General features: G+C 45.1%; 1 protein-coding gene across 3 annotated transcripts in view; it reads left to right on the forward strand.

The window, feature by feature from the left end:
- Positions 1-1,748: 1,748 nt before the first annotated feature.
- The window catches only part of insyn1 (inhibitory synaptic factor 1), a 52,824-nt gene continuing 31,458 nt past the window's right edge, over positions 1,749-23,114 (forward strand). Inside the window, exons 1-3 of one of the 3 annotated variants that reach the window (XM_037096611.1) lie at positions 1,749-2,624; positions 2,864-2,935; positions 3,172-4,930. In XM_037096611.1, the coding sequence (XP_036952506.1) occupies positions 4,787-4,930 (144 nt within the window). In that variant the 5' untranslated portion in view covers positions 1,749-2,624; positions 2,864-2,935; positions 3,172-4,786. The remainder of the gene's footprint in view (positions 2,625-2,863; positions 2,936-3,171; positions 4,931-23,114) is intronic. The other 2 variants (XM_037096610.1, XM_037096608.1) reach the window with 2 other exon arrangements.

Raw genomic sequence — 23,114 nt, forward strand, 5'->3', positions numbered from 1 at the left:
CATCCACGTAATCACACGCATGTGTGCGCAGTGTGTGGCGTTGGAGGGATATAGCATCTGTATTGATCTTTGTTATTCGCCTCGCTCCACTTTATTATAAAAAATAAATCTGGTGCACGTCTTGTATCAGCGTCTGCGAGCCCAGAGATTGTAAGAAGGGTAGCCAAAAAAAGAACAATAATAATAATAAAAAAAGGAAGATCCCCCGCTGTATTAAATAAGTAGGAGTATGATGGCTTATTGGGAGGTAAACAATGCACGCCATATAAAACCTCTCCTGGACTTTATTCTTATGGCACCAAATTGCCAATATAGTTTCCTCTGGATAGGAATGCCCGGCCCGGTCTTTATTTGTGTGTGTATTTGATTTGTGTGTGTGTCCGTGGGTCAGTGCCTGCGGGCGCTTGTGTGTGTATTAGTGTGTTTATGCATCGCGGCGCTTGTTTGCGAGCCTGTGCCCGACTAGAAAAAAATTACGTTCCATAAAACGTCTCCATAAACGGCGTGGCACAATAAATCCAAGGCAGAAATATTAAGTGGAACCAATATTTTGCTGGACCCACTCCAGATTCCTAGTAAAACTCACAAGTCGAGATGACCTTAGCATTAAAAAAATATATTTTACAGGGGGAAATAATCCAATTCCCTTCCAATGAAGGCATCACTGACATGCAGCTATCTGTGCTGTGCACCTGGGCCTTTCCACTGAGAGGTCATTAAGTATACATTCTCTCTTTTAGGGAGAGCTCTATTAAATACACCATGAATATCCAAGAGAAAAAAAAAAAAAAAAAGAATAAGGTATTTTGCAATGTCAAGCAAAAAAGGAGACCATGGCGAGGAAAAAAAAGTGCTGCAACATGTGGCTAAGCCGCTCTGAGGAGGGAGCCTCCCATATGTGCAGAGAGACTCGGCAGCGAGGCTACAAAGGAAACATGCTCAAGGACACCTGTTTCTTGGAGGGAGCAGTGTGTGAGCAGCATCTTGTCTGTGCAACGCTGCAGCAGCTTTGTGCAAACGGAAAAGGGAAACGCACAAAGATCCCGTTGCAGTGCCCGAAACGCCACGCGTAGCCGGAATGTGCTCCGGAATGTGACGACATGCTGAAAATTTGATGAAGACCAAAGATGACACATTGTGACTGTGTGCTCAGAAAAAGAAAGGCTAACACTGAATGTGAGGCATTTCTTTATCATATTTCTCGAAAGCCAAACTTGATCATTTATTAATCAAAGAAAACACGCAAAAGAGAATTTATTATACTGCAGAATATTCCCTCCAATTAGCCCTTAAAGCATCCGCGTAACGTCTGCGATCATAGCAGAAGCTGCAGAGGACCCCGGCACGTATACATCTGCGTGGAAAAACATCCACCTAGCATGAATGCATTTCTCTTTACAATTATTCTAAGGAATGCAAAGAGCCTCTGGCCGCTCACTCCAGCTATCTGCCAAACCCCCCTCTGGAAACTGGCTTGCACTGCTCAAGAAGAAGTTGTCATTATGAATTTGCCTTACTGTTACATTATCTCCTTTAGAAAACTAATTTCATATTAGGCTAATTGCCTCTGGTGGGCTTATGCAGAGTCTGTTGTGTTGAGCAAGAAAAAAATGAAAATAAAATTGCTGATGAAGAGGACGAGGGAGAGGAGGAAAAAAAGTCATGCCGGCCCTCCCTCCCTATTTCTGTCTCTCAGTCAGATGAGGTCATCAAACACCAACCTGCTTTGTATATTAATGATGCAACAGCCCGGGATTTTTGGACACCCTGTCCCCAGAGACTGCTTGGCTGGAAGGCAGAGGAAGACTTCCTCCTGATTTAAGAGGGAGATAACACACGCACACCCCCCAGATAGAACTGTGACAAAGGCTGAGATAGGCAGCGTTGAGAGGAGATAGTGAGGGGAGTGCGGACGCCAGCACAGAGGAGAGGACAGGCGGAGGAGGGACGCTGCACGGTGCGCTGTGCCTTTAAAGCGCCAAGCCCCTCCCCTCCACAGAGCCGAGCAGGAGAGCCGAGTGGTGCTGGCAGGAGCCTGAGCCCCACGATAAACTCTGGCATCAGCTTCCCTTCATCCGGCAGTCAGCGAGGACACAGCGAGGGCGCAGGGGCAGAGAGACGGGGACGGAGAAAGGGAAAGAGCACGAGTGACAGAGAGGTGGGGGGAGAGCGAGAGAGACGAAAACAGGCAGATAGACAGAGAGAGAGGGAGAGAGAGAGAGAGAGAGAGAGAGAGAGGGGCTGTCACGGGAACCACACAGCTCCCTTCCCTCGCAGGCAGCAGCTCAGCCGCTCCGTCCGCCGCCTCCCGATGCAGCCGGATGCTGACGGGGATGACGGGTGGCGTGCTCTCAGCAACGCAGTTATCTGAGTGATGGTAGCGGCGGCACCGCAATCCGAAGCAGGAGCTCTCCTCGCCGCTCTGGCTGTTAGTCATCTTTCAGCCTCCTCTCTCTCCCTTCTCAGAGTGCTATCAGGGCCATTCATCGTTCCCATCTCATGCCTCCTGCCTCCTCCTCCTCCTCCTCCACAGCTTCATCCTCCACTTCTACTCCTCCTCTGATGAGCCACAGCCTCAGAGTGAAATAACCCTGCTGATAGAAGCTTCTCTCTCTGTCAAGACAGTAAGTAGGGGAGGGAGGGAGGGAGAGAACTGCATGTGTGTGTGAGGGAAAGAGAGAGAGAGAGAGAGTATGTGTGTGAGTGTGTGTGTGTGAGTGTGTGTGTGTGTGTGTGTGTGAGAGACAGAAAGAGAAAAGAGAGGAAGAGAGAACAGCAAGGCGGTGAGAAGAGAAGATGTTAGTGTGTGCGACAGAGAGACTGCTAAAGAACCGGCAGGGTTTTTTTTTTTTTTCTTGTGCAGCTTTAAATGATCCAGCTGTGTGTGGACAGTGAGCTCTGGGCATAGCAACAGCAAAACTGATGCACAGGAAAGGTGAGTAGGTGTGTGTTCTGGTGTGTGTGTGTGTGTATGTGTGTGTGTCTGTGTGGAGGTGATGCAAGTGCTGCCGAAGCAAGAGATGCATTTTAACAGCAGCTGGGAAAAAGAAAAAAAAAAAGAAAAAAATCAGCAACGCAGTTAATTCCCGTCCATCACTGAGGCTCCTTCACTCTCACTTCTGATTCCTTTTTTTTTCCTTCTTCTTCTTTTTCTGCTGCTATGATTTCAAGGGAAGGGGAGACGGGAATGAGGGGGATGAGACATGAGAGAATAAGTGATTGCTTTCCCTCCCGTCTGTCCAGGTGCCATGTGTGATTGGCCGGCGCACCCCGTGGCAGTGGCATCGCCCTGGATTTGGCGAGAAGCTCTCCCCCCCGCTCGTTCTCTGGGGCTCCTCTGGGAGGCTTTCATAGGATTTATCTGGTCCTGCTGGATGGCACAGAGCTCTCTGCCTCTCTGAGAAGAGTCCACGGAGAAAAACACACACACTGCACGGATAAGAAGTAAAATAATTATCCAATCACAGCACAAGGAGGCAGACCGGGTTCCCTTAGCAACAACTGAAGAAGAGGAGAGAATCCTTTTTCTCTTTCTGCTCCCTTGGTTTTTTTTTTCCTCTTTTTTCGGGCACACCCCTGTGGACTGCTGTGGGTCAGTGTTTTGCCGAGAGAACTTGGATAGTGCCGTTGCGTAAGAAGAGCTGCCACCCGAATTCCAGGGGAAGGTGCTCGGTCCGCCCTCCAGCCCCCCTCGTAACTGTGTCTCATCGACACCATGATGTTTTTGTTGCCCCTCCACAAATTCTCGTCACAAGTCACGTTCCGCTGGCTTGGAAATCAATTCATTCTGATCCCACGCCACCTGGAATAAGCCCTGCTTTGGGGAGGGGGGGGAGATTGGACTCTGTCACTCTTGTGAAAAGACCCACACCTCCCTTGCTCTCTTTCCATGGGCGAGAAATGAAGGACAACACAAGTTAAGTCGTCATCTGCAAAGAAAATGGATGTGAAGCAAAGTTTTTTCTGATGGGAGTTTCTACCGACAAGCTTTTTATTTGTCCTGGAGGAGGAAACGCCACAGCACACAGAGGAATACCCCCTTATTTTTCCCCAAAACAGGATCTGTCCTTCCTCTCCTGAAAGACAGTAGCCCTCACTGTGGGACTATATTTAGAAGGCAAATCTCGTCCCCGCTGGCCAATAATGTAGAACACCATTATTTTGGAAAGCGAGCCACTGCTGGAAGTTCTATTTTTCTACCTGTGTTGGAGGAGCTTTCTCTATACAAAGGGTTAAAACCAACCCCCTTTTTCTGCTTTCACTTTTTGTACATTAGCCTGCCATCATGTCACTGTGTTCCACGATTAAAAACAACTGTACAGGACAAGTTGTGGAGGGAAAAAGTCCATCTCCTGCATAGACAGGTGTTTTAAATAGCATCTCCTCGGGAACAGTTTCAAACGTACACACTGACACATGAGATGAGTTGGCTCAACACGATTATGTAAGAGTTTCATACCAGCTTTTTTGCCCATGTATTTTGCCTCTCTCCCTTTTCCATGGATTTACAGCGGTTGACTTTTCCCATGCTCATTTTCTCGCCGTTTTCGGAAGCGTCTCCCAGAGGGCATGGATGTCAGAGCGTGACCCTGTGCCGAGAGTGCGGGCGAGGCAAGGTGTTTTGGCTGCCCAGGTGCTTTTAAGATGTTGAGGTCTCCCTGCGTGGCCGGGGCCCCTGTTCGGATCAGTAGCACTGAGGCTCCTTGTAGCCAAAGACATGGACCCCGACTCGGCTCCCCCACGCCCTCAGCCTGTTGGCCACTGGCCCCACGTCGCCCTGTAAAGGATGTCCCTCAGCAGAGCTCCGGCCCGGGACACCTCTGAGACCCCCAGCCCGAGAGAACGCATCCGCAGCCACATGAAGATGGTGATCAGCCAGCTGGAAGGTATCCTCATAGAGCTCAAGGATGTGGCCAAGGAACTCCGGGAGGTGAGGCTCAAAGTCAGCTTACACATATCAGGCTTTCTGGGGTGGGGCCAGGGGGGAGAAGGAGACGGCGGCATGGGGGAGAATGTGGGTGCCAGGTGGGTGTGCTTCTCCAGTAGGGTGCATTCAATTAAGTGTGAAATTCCTCTTGCAGCGTGGAGATTTTGATTAAGATTTAAAAGTGATGAGATCTCACTTCTTTTTTTTTTTTTTTTTGGTTTTGTTTTTGGAGCAGGAGGATATTGTTGATTACAACCGCAGCGTGACTGTCTTCCTTTTTATCCCCCTCCCCTCCAAATCAAACAGTTGCTTATCGCCAATTACAAACGTCCTTCATGTGTTCAGTGGTGTCTTGTGGGAGGTACAGTAGATGTGAAGAGCTGTTGAAAAGCAGCAAAGCCAGGCTGAAAGGAAACACAGAGGCAGGCTTAGATAAGATACAAGACTTAACTCTGCAATAGTTACATAACCGTTTTGTTAAGGATCAGCTGGATTCCTACTGTATTTTTTTTGCAACTGCCATGGTAACACTGGGAGATTTGTGCGTGTGTTTGCAGTACACCGTTTGAACAAGGATCAACAAAGAGATACCTGTGCTCGTGTGCATGTGTTCTTACATGCATCTATAAGTGCGCGGAGTGGTGGAGAAAAAAAAAAAGTGTGTGACTGCTGACAATCGGGAGTACATCTGTTCGTGTGTGTGAGAGTACAAAATGGCCCTCGTCATCTCTTTGGGATCTTCCCCCTGCAGCGTCCTCAAAGCTGTGAGCTCTTCATCGCAAAGCTCCTCTGAAGAGAGATGAAGGCAGATAGAGAGATGGAGACAAATGAAACCTGAGCAAACAGTTGCGTCCGACCTGTCCCACATCCTCCACGCACGTCATATGATTAACCTCCCACCTGATCAGGGATGGGGGGGGATTTGCTTGCCTGTGTGTGTGTGTGTGTGTGTGCGTGTTTTTTGATGTGTTGAAGAAGCGAAATGGTGGATGTTAGCGCATGTAATGACCTGAAGGAGGAGGGCTTCCAGCAGCTGGGGCGAAGCCGCCATAACTCACTCCATCCGCCGACGCGAGCCTCACCCCTCCCCGCTTCTCCCTCTCTCCCATCCCTGTCCCACTCACCGAGCTCTACTTTATGTACTTGCACAGTTGGAGGTGCAAGGGCACAGCTCACGGCGCACCTTTCTCTCTGGTGAGCAGGAGAAGCCGGCCCTGTGCGCGGGAGTGATTGATGATTATGGGACAACTGCAAGTGGAATAATGCCGGCTGGAGCTATTTATAAACAAAAACACGGCCGGTGCCTCTGCCAGCTCCGGCGCATATTACCATTCTTATCCCAGACCCCATTAGAGAGGGCTCTGCACAGTGGCTCAAATGTCATTTTTTATTGGGAGAGCACAATCCCACATATTGAAATGGCTAAGGAATCATATTAGCCGCAGTGGCGGCTCATAATGCCGGTATCAATATCCTGCAATTAACTGACCTGCGCGATCGCCGACTGTATCGCGGAGAAGCAGGATCAGTGTGGCGCCATCAGATGCATGGAAGCCTAATGTTCCGTAAAATCTCTCATTCTTGGCCACGTGAAAGGAACAACATAATAGATAACAGCTGTCACATAAATAAATGATGAATTGCCGCGTGAATGGAGTGAAATAAATAACTCCGTGAAGGAGCAGTAATGACTGATTATCACCCACAAGGTCTTCGGGGAACTGGAGACACTGCAGCGCTCCGAGGAGTTCAAGCTGACGCTCCGAAAAGCACGCACGTAGCTGCCCAGAAATTAGAGAAGTTACCGGGCTGTTACTATACTTACTCCACAGTGCTGTTTTTCATAACTGGAGATCACACACGTACTAGTGTCATGATGCCAATTAAACAAAATCTGAATCCAAGGAGTGATTAAAAACACTTAATATCAACCCCTTTATTAGTCACACTGCAATAGAACCTGCCATCTGTCCAGCGCCTCGTTCCCTATCTTAAATATATCATCAAGAACATTTAGTTCAAACCTCTACATGAATTAAAGGCTGAAGTTTTAGGAGGTTTTCCACTCGTGTTTTTAGCTGTTAGCTCTCCTCGTAGCCTCATGCACCAACCATTAAAAACATGTGGTTCTGCAGACTTTTTCAGATACATCACGTCGCACTAACAACAATGATTTATGGGAGAAACTTTGTCCATTTCTGGTGTCATTTTGCTAGCTACACAACAGCAGCATGTCGGACTAACTGCCTAAACAGGAAAATTGGTCAACGCTGGTGTAATGAAAGCATCAAACATCGATTTTAGATAATAAAATGGTACACTTTGACATAACATCATTAAAAAAAAAAAAAAACAGTTAAATTGTATGTAAGCTGATGCTTGATGCGGGGAATTCTACCCAGAAGTTATTGATTTGGTTAATGATGACAGTGTAGGGCACAACAATTTTATTACTCAGTTTTTAATGCAAATTTAAAAATGTTCCTCCAGCGTTTAATTGAATAAATATTTCAAGCCTCAAGGAAACATTTAACAAGGCCCTCTGCAGGTATCACTTCTTAAGTTCCTTCAGCAACCAAAGTGATTAATATTGAACACAGTCAACATGATGGTACGAGCTAATTCAACAAGAGACTGAACATAACCAGACATGTCATTTTTTGTAAGATCTTCGTCTGCTCTCATTCTAACATGAAGTGGATTGGTTTCATCCACGGAAGCCTTAAAAAGGGGTCATCCAGCGGTCTAACTTTTATTGTACGCCAGAATTCATCATCCTCATCATCCCCTTGCCTCAGAGAATAAGAGCCAGCCTCGCATCTTAAATACCGGCAAAAATATGGGTTCATCATTTTTTACCCGAGAGTTGGGATCACTACGCTAAGTGCAGTCTAATCGAACCCCGCAGTGAAGGTACCATTAAACTTTGATCACTGTCATGTAAATTGTTTCCTGTGGGGTAAGTGCACGCCATTCAGACATTTTGAATATTAAAACTTGAAGGAGAAAAGAAAAAAAAAATTAAACCTTGCCTTTAATGATCTCATATTATGCAGACTCATTTTATTTTTACTGAAACTTAACTAAACACTTGGCAAACATTTTGAGGGAACCCGATAAATGAGCGATAATGAATGTCAAATTAAAACGCAATAGCTATGACATTTCCATGTGCGTATCCGAGGCCTGTCATCCATCTGAGCACTCTGGTCCCTGACTACCTTAATGTTGGTTTGTGTTTCACCGTAACGGCTCTCAGATTGACCTGTTTTATAGCCACAGACTAGAAGTTTGTAGCCATTGGCCGAAAGTTTGTTCATCTCTAACAACGGCTGCTCTGGATTACAATCTGCAGACATGGAATGATCCATGCCACGTGGTTACCGAACCCCCCCGCCCCCAGGCTAGCAGATAATACACATTCAACTGTTGGCTGTCTGCTAAGCTACGCATGCACTGATCAAAAATATATATCGTTACTGTATGTCAAGCTGTTTTATCAGAGAGATCATTTTAATTTAAATATGTGAGGCGTCAGTCGCTTGTCCACGCTACAGTGGAGTCTCCAGCAGTAAATCTCCTTTTACGTGTCAAAGATAAATGTAATACAAGAGCACGAGCAGTTTTTCAAGACTGCCCCCTAAAAAGCCCATTACAGTCGAATACAGTCCTGTCTTACTTGTGAATCCCATTACAGGCCTCGTGACAGGCAAAACGAGAAGGATCTGAAGGAAGGACACTGGAAGGTAACATACTGATAAACTGCGCCATTTGTAATAATAATACTGGCAGGAGTGGCAATAATTCATTTAGGTACCGTGTCAACCTTGGACTTGGAAGTCTGGGGATAAACAATGGGGGAAAATGGCACCAAACAGACTGCGAAGGAACCCGCTGAAATTCCTGATGCCAAACGGCTGCCTCTGCTGAAACTGAATGCCACTGATAGGGTGAATAAGGAAAACGCTACTGTAGGAGAGCTCTTGTGTTATTAGAGAGACTGGTATATGGAAAGAAAAGGAATTAAGACTGGGGAGAGGAAGCAGTGGTACATACCGGGTGGTGGGGGAAGAGGGTTGGCAGTGAGCTACACGTCTTTAAACGTGAACCAAAGAGAGGGAATGATGGACTGTTATTATGTGGATGTCGTTGGTATGCAGACTCGTACCGTGAGCAGACGATGCTGCGCATCTGTGCCGGGCTCAAGACAAATGAACACAGGGAGGCAATCAGGAACCGGTAGAATTAAAAGCTCAGAATGAGAACGGTGAGTAAAAAAGCTGGACAAAGAGCAATTATCGCAGCAGAGTACAGCGTGTCCAGGACGCCGGCCCCTCCATCAGTCAGCCATGCTCGTCGTGCTGCTGGAGTCTGGCTTCTGCTCAGCTACAGGGCCACGGAGACGGGAAGGAGGGGAGGCAGCGGGAAAACACCAGTGTCAGGTGAAAAAAAACTGCGTGTTGCATCAGCTTTTCTACCAATGAAGTCCTGAGTAACAGCTTTAGTAATGAAGCTGGCCACCGTACAGTTTTTTGGACTATGTATAGTTTTTTTACATTTTTTTTGAAGTGTGTCATGGATGTTTTTGATCTACCTGCAAGTAGCGTCAGCAGGACTATCATCCTTTCAGGTTTTTGCTCGCTGCGAGAACAAACACTCAACTTTGAGCGTGGCCCACCACTAAATATGCACAAGCACATCTCGTTTAAGGTTACAGACATCCGTGGGCACCGCGGCAGACACGGTGGCACAAATGGGGTGGTCTATTCAATTTCCATTCGCCGCTTAATACCAGATGTGTGATCCCATTGGCCTGGCTGTCAAATCAAGGCATTTGTGCTTAAATGGAGTCTGTTAAAGAAAAAACTGCCACACAGTTTGATCAAAAAAGAACCGGTGTGGCACTCTTTCATGTCTGAGGCGTGCATTGTGAAAGCCAAGTGTGGAGGGTGAGGTATCCAAACAGCCGGCACCCCCCAACGTCAGCTATCCCGACGCGCCAGCCAGCAGCATATCCTTACCGAGACTGAAACCAGTTATGACACATCAACAACGAGGGTCGGCGGGGGAGGGAGGGAGGGAGGGGGACGGTCCCCTCTCTCTGCTGAAGCCGCCACGCTCAGCACTGAACCAAATCTGTTCCAAACCCAGAGGCAGCCCGAGGGAGACCAAAACCAAAATCAAAGGGCCATTTTTTTTTTTTTTTCTGCAGGGGCCGTATCCTCTGCTCCACTCTGTTTCCCCCACGCTGCTGCTGCCGCTGAGCAGGGCAGGGAGCAGAAAACCGCCTTCAACACTGAACCATGAGGGGCGACGCCAGCAATCAGGGAGTAGAACAATCAAAAAACAAAAAAAAAAGAGCTGGTGGGAGACTCACGCTCTCATCCCATGGAATACTTGATCCTATTACTCGGGAATATTTAAGGGAACGTTTACGGGCATGGCAAAGATATTAGGGAAATTTGAGGATTCCTGTGGGAGACATGAGTCACCGCTGAGGCATGTAATGCTGCAGAATAGCATATTTTGAAATTATCATAGTACGCAATTATAGAACGCATTTACAAATTCAAGATTCACCGTCAGTTTTCTGTGTTCAGTCTTTCAGCCTGAATTAAGTAGATCTGTCTTTATTACGCAGAATATGGGCCAAACAAGGACATTTCACCAGTGCTGCTACCGTGCATGTGCCAGCACGCTGAAGTAATTACACTGTAAATAAAAACCCGGTTTTAATCCAACCATTAACGATGACTTGATATCGCTGGATATCACATCGCCCTGGCAGGAGATTGTGGTTCTTTTCAGTTTGTCCAAATGACTGCCTACAATCAGAAATTACAATCAGTCACAAAGCTGCGTCCTCGCGGATCGTTTCCCACAAAGCAACCATTTTGAATTGGCTGCGAGTTGTTGTGGGTTTGCTGCCCAGCTGACCGCAGCGCAGTGATTTCCATTGAGGACGGCCCAGCCTGTTCTCCACCAGAGAATCCATTTGCTTCAGATTGAGGTCCAGCAGAATCCGACCTGCGGACGGGCCCGACCAGCTGTCCTCGCTGAGCGGGCAGAGCAGCTCACATTTAACCACTCACAGAGGAAAGCCTCCTTCAACCCGACATACCTGGGCCAAAGGGTTTCTTCTCATTAAAAGTCATTTGGAAGAAATGACAAGCACCCGCCTGCTGTGTCTGTCAATTTGTTCCTCCTTGCCTGACCTCTTTTGTGTGTGGAAATTAAATTCCCAAATTAAACTTTGGTGACGCGCCTCCAGCGGAGTTCTCTCTTTGCTCAGGAAAACAACAAGAACACGGCACCTCGAGCCTTATCTATTCTTCGCTGAACACAAAACACCCCGCCATCCCCACACCTGTGTTGCCGCCTTGAGCTGAGCTCCACACAAATTTGTCCGCTCTCGGGAGTGAATCAGGAGGCTCAATTATTCTCAGGACTGTTGAAACACCGCTTCAGGATTTGAAGCAAAATGTCAAATTGTCTCGTGGTGGAACTGATTTTAAACAGATTCTGCCCCGGCCAGAGCGCTTGCCAGCACAAAGTCTCATCTTGTGCATTTTTATTTAGCTGATGCTTTTACCTAAACGAGCTCGCGGTTTGCGCCGCATCAGAATAATCTTTAATTCTTAGATCCCCTTGTTTAAAAACAACAACAACAACAAAGCAGCGCTGAGGACCGAAAGGAGAGAGCACAGTCAAAGAAGGCAGGCGGCCGCGGCGAACAACGGGTTAAGACTTTAGCGGCATCTAACCTTGACAGCTGTGGAGAGAATAAAACTGCACCACGCAAAGCATTCCCCTGAGCCTCTTTTACCTAGCTCTGCCGTGGAGCTCGAGCTTCTTTAGGATGCAGGCCCAGCATATTGACTAGCCCATCATGCCTGTAAGACCCACTGGATTAGCTGGCCCTTTGAGCTCTGCCTCCCTCCTGCGTAACCCTGCACTCAGCATAGACTGTAATGAGGGCTTTGGGTTATACCTCTGCTGAGGTAAACACTCACCAAAATTGTGCTCGTCTTTGCTCATTGATTTATATCAGCGAGCGCGCCCACTGTGGGGCGAGTTCCAGATAAAGCAGGGGAGGTGGGGGGGACATTTTTTTTTTTTTTTTTTCACCATGCATACTTTGTGATTCAGCCACGACAACCCTTTTTCGCTCGTCCCCAGGCAAGGATAGAGACTGAATAGGATGAAAGAGGGAGTTAAAGACAGAGCAAAGAAAGACAGAGAACGTGTGAAAGAATGAGAGAGAGAGAGAGAGAGATGAAGGCTGGATGGAGATAATGGTTTTCTCTTGCTGCACGGAATTGCGACAGACTGGGTGGAACAGCTCAGATCAATTGTTGCAATTGTGCTCGTTCGTGGGCGTGTTTAGGATTGTTTTGGCCTATCTGTGCGCTGTGAATAAAACCAGTAGGCTGTAGTTAATGGTGTGAAAAATGGCATCCATCGAAGTACACAAGCAGCCTCCAAGAATAGCTACATCATTTTATTGTGTCAAAGCATACTGTACGCAGAGGGACAGCTCGCTCTCCATTAGGCCGGCTCTTTTTTTTTTTCTTTCCAGGTGCGCGCACTCATTTTTCAGTGAGAGTACAGATGATAGTAAGGCAAAACTCGATCTGCAAATTAATAATGAGCTCTGATTTCAAAGAGGTGCTATATTTTCCCTCTGTTTCCGCAGCCGCCCAGAGCGCTCGGGGCGGCGTGGGCCGACCCACTCACCAGCGTGGCGGCTTAATCCGGCTACAATCTTTGGAACTGTGTTACACTGAGGGATCATCAGGAGGCATTTTTGTCCTTCCTTTTTTTTATTTTTAGCCGTAGTCTGTGATGCATCATAAATCAACCCAGTTTTTTTCAAATGAGATTGTTCAGTTTTTAAGCGGCGGAAATAGCTGAACTGAGATGGCACAAAACAGCATCTGGAGCCTCTGGCCTTAAAAAAACTTTTGTAACATTTCTTTAACGGCAGTCGAGTTGATGCACAAAAGCACGTCCGTCCCCACTACCACTGCACAAAACCATATTATTTCGACAGATGGTATGACTGCATTATGATTCACGATTGTTGGAACTGATCTTCTTTCCATCCCAATCTCCACTTTCACTGTGAAAAAAACAATATTGAAGTCATGATGACGTGACATTTATTGGGGTCTGTACCAAACAGATGTGGTTTCTTACATCTGGAGAACAGGATCTGTAGGCCAGGGTGTCTCTTCAGCTCTACTGTACTTCATTATAATGCTGTTTTGTGACATATTTATCAAAAACTTGGACATTATACTTGATCACATTTTGATTACCTGTGCAGATCTAACCCTGATCTATAATGCTAAACAGCCACTCGCCAAGGACGTATACGGCTTTGGAGGTGGAGTGCTATTCATTACTAAGAAGGCCCAAAAAGCTCGGCTCCCTGGGTATAAAAATTACCTGGATCTTCTGCCGACCAAGCCAGCTAACGTGAATAGAGATTAAATGTTTTAATCTCGCGGCTCCTCTAGACTCTAGCCAGTTGGATGAAATCGTGCTATTGAGTCATGCTGCGCGGGTTGTGACACTCAAAAAACAATTATTTGCTGCTTTACAGCTGCTCCTTAAACAATGTAAACTTACGAGAAAGAGTCTTTTCCAGGCTGCAGTGCATCATGTAACGTTGTAACTACACTGTTTGTCTACTGCAAAAGTTGGCTTTAAAACCTGGCGCTCTTCCTGGGGGGAGGGCTTTGGTGCTCGCCGAAAACTTGCAGGTGGTTTTCTAGATGCATGAATATTCAACATTTATGATCATCTGAACGATTAAAAAGAATATCCGGTAGATATTCTTTTGGGTGGGCGGTAAGGTTCTAGGATTTTGCTATTTGATGTTAGCAGCGGAAAGGGTACAGAGCAGTAGTATTTACTACTGCGGTGAGGCTGTTATTCCCATAGAGTTCTTTATTGTAGAATGCTCATTTGTCAGTAATTTGTCATAATCAAGGCAAACGAGCCACGTACAAGAAAAGCATCACAGGAGAAATGCGCTCGCATGGAGCAACATTCAGCCCGACAACTTGTTGAACCGACGGCTGCTTGTAGTTTGACACATTAAAAAAAGTCTTTCTCATTCATTTTCGAGCTCTTTGTGTTAAAGTTATGAGGGCGGGAAAATCGTTGAAACATTTCAGTTCAGCTGATGTGTCTTAGAAAACACTTCCTGGGATGATGATGAATAAGCCCAGCCTCCCGTTCGCCTCGTTATAAAGGACGTCTGCGCCGAGTTCTGCTCTTGTTATCTCGAAAACACAAACGGCCAATGATTCTATAAGGAAGTTGTCAGAGTTATGCATTAGCATCGACTCCGGTCATTCATTACTAAGCACATTTTCCCCGGGTGGAGTTTTCCTTGTGTCCTGAAAATCACAACACAAACACACACAGAAACAGAGGACAACATAAGGACACACCGCCACCGAAAAACTCATCTTTTAAGGTCTATAAATTTTGGCACAACATCTGCTAGGTTGTCCTCTCTTCACTTAGACTTGTTTTATTGATTGTCATGGAGTCGCTGCAAATTAAAAAAAAAAGAAAAAATCTTTTCTGCAGTGCAATGTTTCTTGAAGGATCCCAGCTGCATTGTTGCTCAAGCAATGTTACTATTTTTTGGGGAGCATTTTGGAATATACTGATACAATACAGAGTTGTTTTGCTGTCGATACTTAGGTTTTCACATGTCTCACTGTGTCTTGTTTTTTTTTTGGCTTTTTCAAAATTGTTATGCCGATGCTGCCGTGTTAAACTGGTAAAACTATGCGGAGTGATCGCTGGAAAACTGAAACCCTTTGCATTGTTCAGCAGAACTATGAAAGTTGCTATTCTGAACGGTAATTACAAAGTTTTTCTTTTTTTTTTGCATAAATGAGAGCAGCTGTTGTGCTCTTCACACAGCCCAGAACCAGAACCAATTTGCAGCAGGCGCTAAGAAATAGAAAACAATTACTCAAAAGAAAAGTGATTCAAGTCTGAAGTTCGGCGCAATTGACGATCAGATCTCAAACACTGACATAAGAACGCCCATACTACTGAGTCACAGGAGCCAAAGGTTTGTGTTTCCAAACTGCTGGCCAGGATTGTTGACTGTTCTTCAGGAACATCGTTGCCCAGAATGAAGCTAACGCTGCTAAGCTGCTTTGTTGCTCTCAGCCTGTGTAGTGCTCCCATAAAGTTCATGAATAAAATAGTTTTTAGGTCTTTGTTTGTGTTATGTAAGGGGAAAAAAGGGTCTTGTTGGAATTTGAATTGGCATAGCTTGTCGGGGTAAGTGAGCGCTGCTTCAGAACTTGACTTCAGAAGAAACAGAGTCTCAGCTGCACTGTACGAGAGGACTGCAAGTAAATGGGTCAGTTGAGGTTAAAGTTTAGATGGTCTGGGCTCATAACATCTGTCGATTGGCCTTTAATATCTTCAATCCTCAACTGTAGAAATGCAACAAAATAAAATAAAATACTCACAGCTATAAATTCTAGCAAATAATTCTTATTAATTAATCTGACTGCAGGATTACACAGTCGTGACACAGAGCTAATGCACCTTGTCATGTGAGCAACAAGACTCCAGAAATACCAGAAACATTGGATTTTCTTACTTGGATTTGTTTCTAATCCACCTAATTAATGCCAACTGGGCTAGAGATCCATTTAACATTTAAATGTCATTAATTTCTTCCCTCTGTGACGAGCCGGTCCGTCGAAGGGTCTCGCAGTTCATCTGCAGCATGGACCAGTCTTACCAAATGAACCACTTATTTTTGTTTTCGCTTATTATACAGGTGAACATTTACATTTTTACAAACGGGCGAGGCTGGTAGAGTAAGTGTTAGACACTGAGATATTAATCTTCAAGAAAACAGTGATTTCTTTTGAAAGGTTTGACAAAGACAGCTGCGCGAGCCGCGAATCACAAAAAGTAAACATTTGCACGGAAAATGAGCCAAGACACACACACACACACACACACACACAGAGCTGCATCAAGCCACACCTGTTCACTCATGAAAGCCTTGGTTCCTACATTTCCGTGGTTTTTCTTTGCCTCAGAATCTTTGCTTTCTTCAGTCAGTTTTGGCTGGGGCGGCTGGTTGTTGGCTTGCAAATTGGGCGGGTGGTGTTAGTTTTCAGGATGATGTCCAAGGGGAAGCCGTGGATCCAACATGGAGGGAGGTTTGCGCCAGCGAGTGCTGGTGGAGCAGGTGTTGAGGCTGCAGGTGAATAAGCGTGCCACGACTGTGAGTTATACCTCCATTGCGGATTCAACACCGGTTGCATTTTTTTTCTGAACAAAGTGCTGCTTTCTGCTCAGCTTATAAGTGACCTTTGTCTTAATGTTTGCCACCGTGACTCCCTGTAAGAGGCGGCACCTTTACAATCCCAGAGTCTGAGATGTAAAAGCCACAGAAATGTAACCCTGCTGAGCGTCTCCAGGAACAGCTCTTCATGTTTCTGTCTCTCTCTTCCTCTCGCTGCCTCGCACACTCCGCCGGTGGCGTGGCATGGATGGCTGCCACCACTGTCATTGTCAATAGCATGACAGCGCACCATCTAACGCAGGGCAGGGCAAGATGAAAGAGGCACAGCAGAGAGGACAGGATAATTATTCAGGCACACAGCTAAGAGCAGACGGGGACAGAAGATGTCAACAAACTGTTTGGGTGATTAATACTTTTTGTCATCGGCGCAGTCACCTGTGCAGTTGGCGCTTTACGGCCGAGATGATGAAGCCTGAGATTTCTGACTTTTATGCAAAGTAGACGACACGGCAAGGTCTGCGAGGGTGAAAAATATAATTAGGCTTTTTGGTCGGCTGTTATTCTCTGGGATATTAACCAGAGATGGGACTGCAGGTTGATGTGGGCTGCGGCTGGGCCGTGCGCTGAAGGTTCTTATTAGAGAGAGGGAAAGAAATCCTAATTATGATTATGCAAAAAGCAGATTGGCAAAAAAAAAATGAATTTACTGATGAATTTGCCGATGAACATGCATTCGCAAATGTTCCCAAGGTTAAAAAGCTTCTGGAAGGTCTTCTTTGTTTCAAACCTCGCGCTGTTTCAGCCGCAGCGTTCGAGAAAATAGTGATTTGGTCCTCATGTCGTATGAATTATTATTTCATAATTTGAAGTCAATTGATTCATCATGTCTTCACTAAAATGAATGTTTATATATATTTTTAGGTTTCCTGTGTTAGACGTGTTGTCATGCGAAGTCATCATGACCTTATTTCATTTAAATGTAGAAAAGGTTACTGTATGTACGTACGTGGACATGCTGACTTGTGTTTTACTTGGCCTGTTGGATCCTGTTGTCAGAAGGGCTAATGTCATGGTGAGTAGGTGGTAATTACCAAGCAACATATATGAAATGTCCTTGATATTACCTCCCAAATTACCCTCATGATTACTTCAAGATTACTGAAAATTACCCTCGCATTGTTGCATGAATAATACTGCTATTTTCCCACATCAGTTAATAAAACGCTGGTAATTTCTATGATACATTTGCAGGCAACTTCCGACTGCTGATTCAAATTCTGCTGATTTCCATCTAGTTTCTGTCCAACCTCCCCTCAGCGGGCCACTATTTGATTCATTTCACTAAATGTTTAGGTAATTATGGTGGCAATTAAGCTGTCATTTCAAAGGAATTTCAAATACATTACTTTGTAATTACCACCTACTTACCTTGAAATGATCGGACCTGTAAAATGATGTGCTACCTCAGAAGGCTGCCACTTATGAATCAGCCCCAATAATAACCTGTAGCCTCTTTAGCTAGCTTTATAACCATGCAGCAGCATGCAGACCAGAGTATGTGAATACATTAAAAGCAGCGTTAGGCAATGAGATATATCACATGGTTACCCTTCAGTAGGCTGTTTAACAAAAGCAATGGGGGAAATAGATCCTCTACATTTATGGGATTCTGTACGTTAGCGGTGTTATGAAAGGTAATACGGCCACTAAATGTAAAATAGATGTATTGAAGAAGGTACGAAGCATTTGCATTGGAATAAATCAAGCCTTATAATGTAATCTGATGCGACATGCATTACAATAAGTGCTGTTACAACAACAATAATTTGAATTAGCAGTTTGTCATTTTTAAAGCAAATATATTCATGTAAATCTCAGATGGGAGAGCTTCTCCTTGTCTTGCATTATAGTTAACTGCAGATTACGGGGTTCTGGACTGTCTTGACCAAAAAAAGAAAAAGACATCTAGTTTGCTGTAGGATATTTTGATGGAATATTGTGATTTTTTCTGCAAATTAATTGTCAATAGGACCTCGTGTTCACTATATGCAAGGATTTTCTACAAGGTTGTCCTAAAGCCACAGGAGGGCGGCGGATGATCCTAACGGCAATAATTTAACCTCTAATTGTAACATTATCTAAAATCTACACAAGTCAACTGCAGAACTTATTGGATTTGTTCAAAGATAACCATCAACAGAAAAAGCCATTGCAGTGACAGGTCCCATTGATTTTATTGATCACGGTCACCATGGCCATTGACGCTCGCAGCTCTCGTGAGGTCATGCACTTTGAGATTGATTGAAAATAATACAGTTTGACTGATTTACTCAGTGTAAGTACTGCTTCCTTCATTTCATAAAAATGCACTATGCAATATATCCACTGTAGTTTAGAGTTACACACTGTAGCTCATCATTTACCACAGTCGTTTCTCGGGTGACTCCATTACGGGAGGCTCACATGTGCAGCCGCGAGTACCGCACACGCACGCAAGTCCATTCACTTCAATACAGCCAGAATCCATATTTGCACGCCGTCTGTGGTAAGGAAAGTATGAAAGTAGCTGAAGAGTCTGACAAGTAAAGCCGCTCCACTGTCCTCAATTCAACTATGACTCACTCGGTTTTTGTGGCTCCCAGTGAGTGAGCAGAGATTATTCTCTGGAAATGAGATGCTTGATAGAGATACTAAGAATGGCTTTTTTTTTTTTTTTTTTTTTCCGGACAGGATAAGATATGGACCGATATGTATTTTTTTTGTGGGATAACTTCCTGTAACTTACTTTGTTGCTGCGCTGGCAAATGTGGATGAACACATTGTACATCCTGTTATAAAATCCACTCCGCTGTCCTTGCGTGATATTACAAGTTTCTTTATGTAAAATAGTTAATTTTCTGATTTTTAAAAAGGTCGAAGAAAACAGTGTGATGATCGATACGGTGAGTGCTCCGATCTGAATTTCTGCTTGTGACCAAGGACTTAAGGTTAATCATGACTGCAGTGACCCTGACAGAGCTACGTTTTCTGCCGGTGCAACATAAATCACAGTGCCCAGTCTGCAGCTCGAGGTTTATTACCAATTCTGTTTGCATCTGCCACTTGCCAAAAGTCAAACTATGTGACTAATTGACCCAATGTCTCGAGCCCGTTCTTGTTTGGCTTTAGCGCCGTTGACGCGGATTACGAGATGGAGAGTGAAGGAAGGAGGCAGGAGCTGCGACTGCGACCTCCGTGGTGGCCGGCAAGGTCAGAGCTGGAGTTGCAACTCCCCGGAATCAGCCGCTCGCGTTGGCAGAGACGGGGCAGCTTGATGGAGCGGTTCGCCCACAGTCAGGACTTTCAGAGTCAGGTGAGGGTGGAGACACGCAGGTCATCCATTGTTGGGTTTGAGTGGGGAGGCTTTTTGTCAGCACAAAACAAATAGGACAAGGGTAGAGAACAACAGGGGCATCCAATGTCCAGTCTATTTAGGTGTCTGTATGTATGTGTGTGTGTGTGCAGGTAAAATATTTAGAGACCGAGAATCGAGATGATGTGGAAAAGACGGCGGGTGGAGGGGGGAGGAGAGAGAGAGAGCAGACAGAGGGAAGAAGAAAAGAGAGGCAGACAGGAGAGGAAGCTTATCTCTTGGCCTGCAGACAACAGTTTCTTTTTTAAAGCCGGAGCTGTGTGCACATGGCCGAGGGTGGGGGGTGGAAGTGTGTTCCTCCTCGGGGTGCACGAGCCAGAGGGGTCAGCAGTTCATCCCATAATTCTATTGCTGCACAGATGCACGACAATAATAGAAAAATAATAAATAAAAAATTGGGTCTAGCTATCTAACACCTGTCATTCCTGCATCTGCACCAGAAGCTGCAGCACATTTCAACAAGAGATCAGATTTCTCTTTATACGTCCTTTCAGTTCTTTATTTCGCTTTTAACAGATGCCGGAGTTTCTTGATTTCTTTTTTGCCCCCAAGAAGGCATCAGATCCATCTGTCCTGCGTCACTATCGCTTTGCAGAGTCATTTATAACGCCCAAAAATAGCTTTGGTCTACATTTAGTCAATGACATCTGCTATGACCTAAATGGAGGCGATATTAAATGGGCTGCGAGTGGCTATATTTGAGGTGGTGCACAGTCTTTTAAAAGGGATCTGTGTTTTCAGTGCATCCTTATGGCTACATGGGGGGGGGGGGGCATCAAGGGCAATGCATTCATATAAAAACCTGTAAGTATCTTTAAAGCCACAATACTCCAACTGAAGGGCCCCAAGCTTCATCAACTTGATGCTGTATGTTTAGATTTAATACATAATACAGTAACAGAGCAGCAGCATAATTACAGGATTATTTTGTGATGTGATATCATAAGTGAAATAAGTCAATTAGTATTCAAATTGGATTTAGATTTTAAACCACAACAATATTTCGATTTACTTTTCTTGAAAGATTACCTTTGGAGGCAATGTAAATGTTTTTATGTGGAAAGGAAAAAAAACTGAGGGAATTTATTATGTTTACTAAGTGTAAAGTATCTCCATTGTTTTTGCATATGTGATCAGTATATAGATGTATAAGAATGTAAAAAACTAAAATGATGGCTTCAGTTCAGCCCCACAAATCTGATTAACTCATGCAGGAACACGAGACAAGTTTCCTGTATGTATATTGTGGCCCCACAAATCTACTCAAGTCGTTCTTACCCCTCAGGTAAAGAGGGGAGACAGAAGTTCTTGAGTCTCCAGATTCTTAAAGGTCCAATGTATGAGAAAGTTTACAAGGAGATAATAAGTCATAAAACTACTTTCTAACCTATGGGATCGTGAAGCTCCCTGAATCCAAATGATTGTATCCACAGTACATTAAGCTGCTATTAATTCATTCAGTTTAAAAAAGAAACACAAATCAAACACAAAACACAAAACCAAAAGGTTGGTCCACCACCAAAAAATGCTAACAGATTTCAGATTGATTGAGAAGATGCTTTGTATCAAACGTCTGAGCTGAAGTCTACACACCTCATACTTACGTGGCGACCGGCCCCTTTCAAAATGACGACACAACACAACACACAGGCGTCTGAGAGAGCCACATCCACACACGTCACGGAGAAATATGCGTCACGAGACAGAATATAACATTCCCAATTCAATTAACTAAAAACTCTTGGCTGGCCTGCGAGCGATAGCCATATTTCCCCACATTCTCAATGCAAATGAAAACCTAATTTCCCTACTTATCATACCACTTTACACAGATCAATGTAGCCTCTTCTTTATGCTTGGGAGCAAGTCCCGCAGTGCTTTGTATCCACAGCTAAGTTGCCATTATGATGCCCCACTTTGATTTTCCCGGAAAAAAAAAAGAAAAAAAAGGGGGGGGTGGATCTCATCCTCGCAGAGCTTCATTTCCTTTTAGTCCGGGCTGTTCCTACTGATTGTTTTAGAACTTTATACAAAGTACTGAATAGAAAGTTAATGACTAAAGATAAACCATTTTTTGACATTTAGTGCTACTTTTTTTTTTGTCATTGAAGGCCCCCCCCCCAAAAGAAAAAAAAAGTAGCGTTTCTCATCAGCAGTGTCGCGTCTCTCTGGAGGAATGAAATGAAAGAGTGAGCGACATGCAAAGGATTTCAGTTTCAAAACTTTGTCTTCTTCGACTGGAGCAGATGACAGTGTGACCTTTGCGCATAACATAGCTGTGAAAGTAAATCTCACGCTCAGGCTCTCTAGCTCTGCTACTCGATGTGCCACGCAAAAAGACAAAGAAAAAAAAAATCTGTTGCTTTGGCGTGTTCGTGTGAAGGCTTGGTGGTGGCGCCGCTGGGACTTTGCACCCAGTCCAACTCCTCTGCTTGTCCAGATGCTGCCCATCCGGACACCTGGAGGAGGGTGACACCATTACCTCTCCCTCGGTCTAATTGCATGGACGTAACATTGGCAGTGTGGGGAAGCTGCTCGGGAGCCAAATTCTGCAGGACGAGCTAGCAGGGGGCTCGATGCTCCAAAAATTCAATGTGACAGTCGCCGCCTGATTGACAGATTGATAAAGGTTGACTGCGGCCTCTGCTCACCGCAGGTAGACGGTCCGTTTTTCCCCGCCTCCACGGGACTCTGGGGAGGTCGGCGGGAAGGCCGGGAAGTGGAAAACAGCTCAGGAAACATTTAGTGCCGGATTTGAATCTGGCTGTAACTGTTGGTGGTCAGGCAATTAGATATACACAGTGCAAAACACAGCCTCATGCTGTTCTCAGCCCACTCCTGCGTGCCTGCCTCAGCACTATACATATGTATGAGAGTGAGCTCAGGAAGAGAGGAGTAGCAACCAGCCATAAGCCACAACTAGTTTCATTTTTTGAATGCAGGTTGTCTCAATGGATTATTATGCAGAGCTTCTCATTACGACGTGCTCTGACTCCCATTAACCAAAAGTTTTATTGGCTTAATAGCTTTTGTTCTGTGCCTAAAAAAAAAAAAAAAACGATGGCGGCGGAGTAACCTGACCTGCCCTGCGAGATTGATGTCAAGAGTAATGAAATTAAAACGCTTTTATGGGGAAACAAAGATCAATTAATGCCGCTTTCACTTCATAAATATGTTTGCTGTTTTTCTTGTATCAGCGAAGCCGGTGGAGGCAGAAGATACGCCATTGATTTCTGAATCCTGAATATCCTTCAGGAGTATCAAACTTTGTTGCCCTGAACTTCGGTTAACATCTAGCGCATCAAAACACAATCCTGTCAGGGGGGGTTCGCGCGCCAAGATCCGGTGCAACCAAGCCTTACATCCTTGAACAAACAAACAGTGAAATAAATAATGTCCGAGCGCTGCAATGCCAACAGTGTTGCATTGTAATGAGCTGTGCAGAGGTAAATCTGCATACAGCCATATTA

Source organism: Acanthopagrus latus, chromosome 4 (genome assembly GCF_904848185.1).
Source record: "Acanthopagrus latus isolate v.2019 chromosome 4, fAcaLat1.1, whole genome shotgun sequence".
NCBI classification, from domain to species: domain Eukaryota; kingdom Metazoa; phylum Chordata; class Actinopteri; order Spariformes; family Sparidae; genus Acanthopagrus; species Acanthopagrus latus.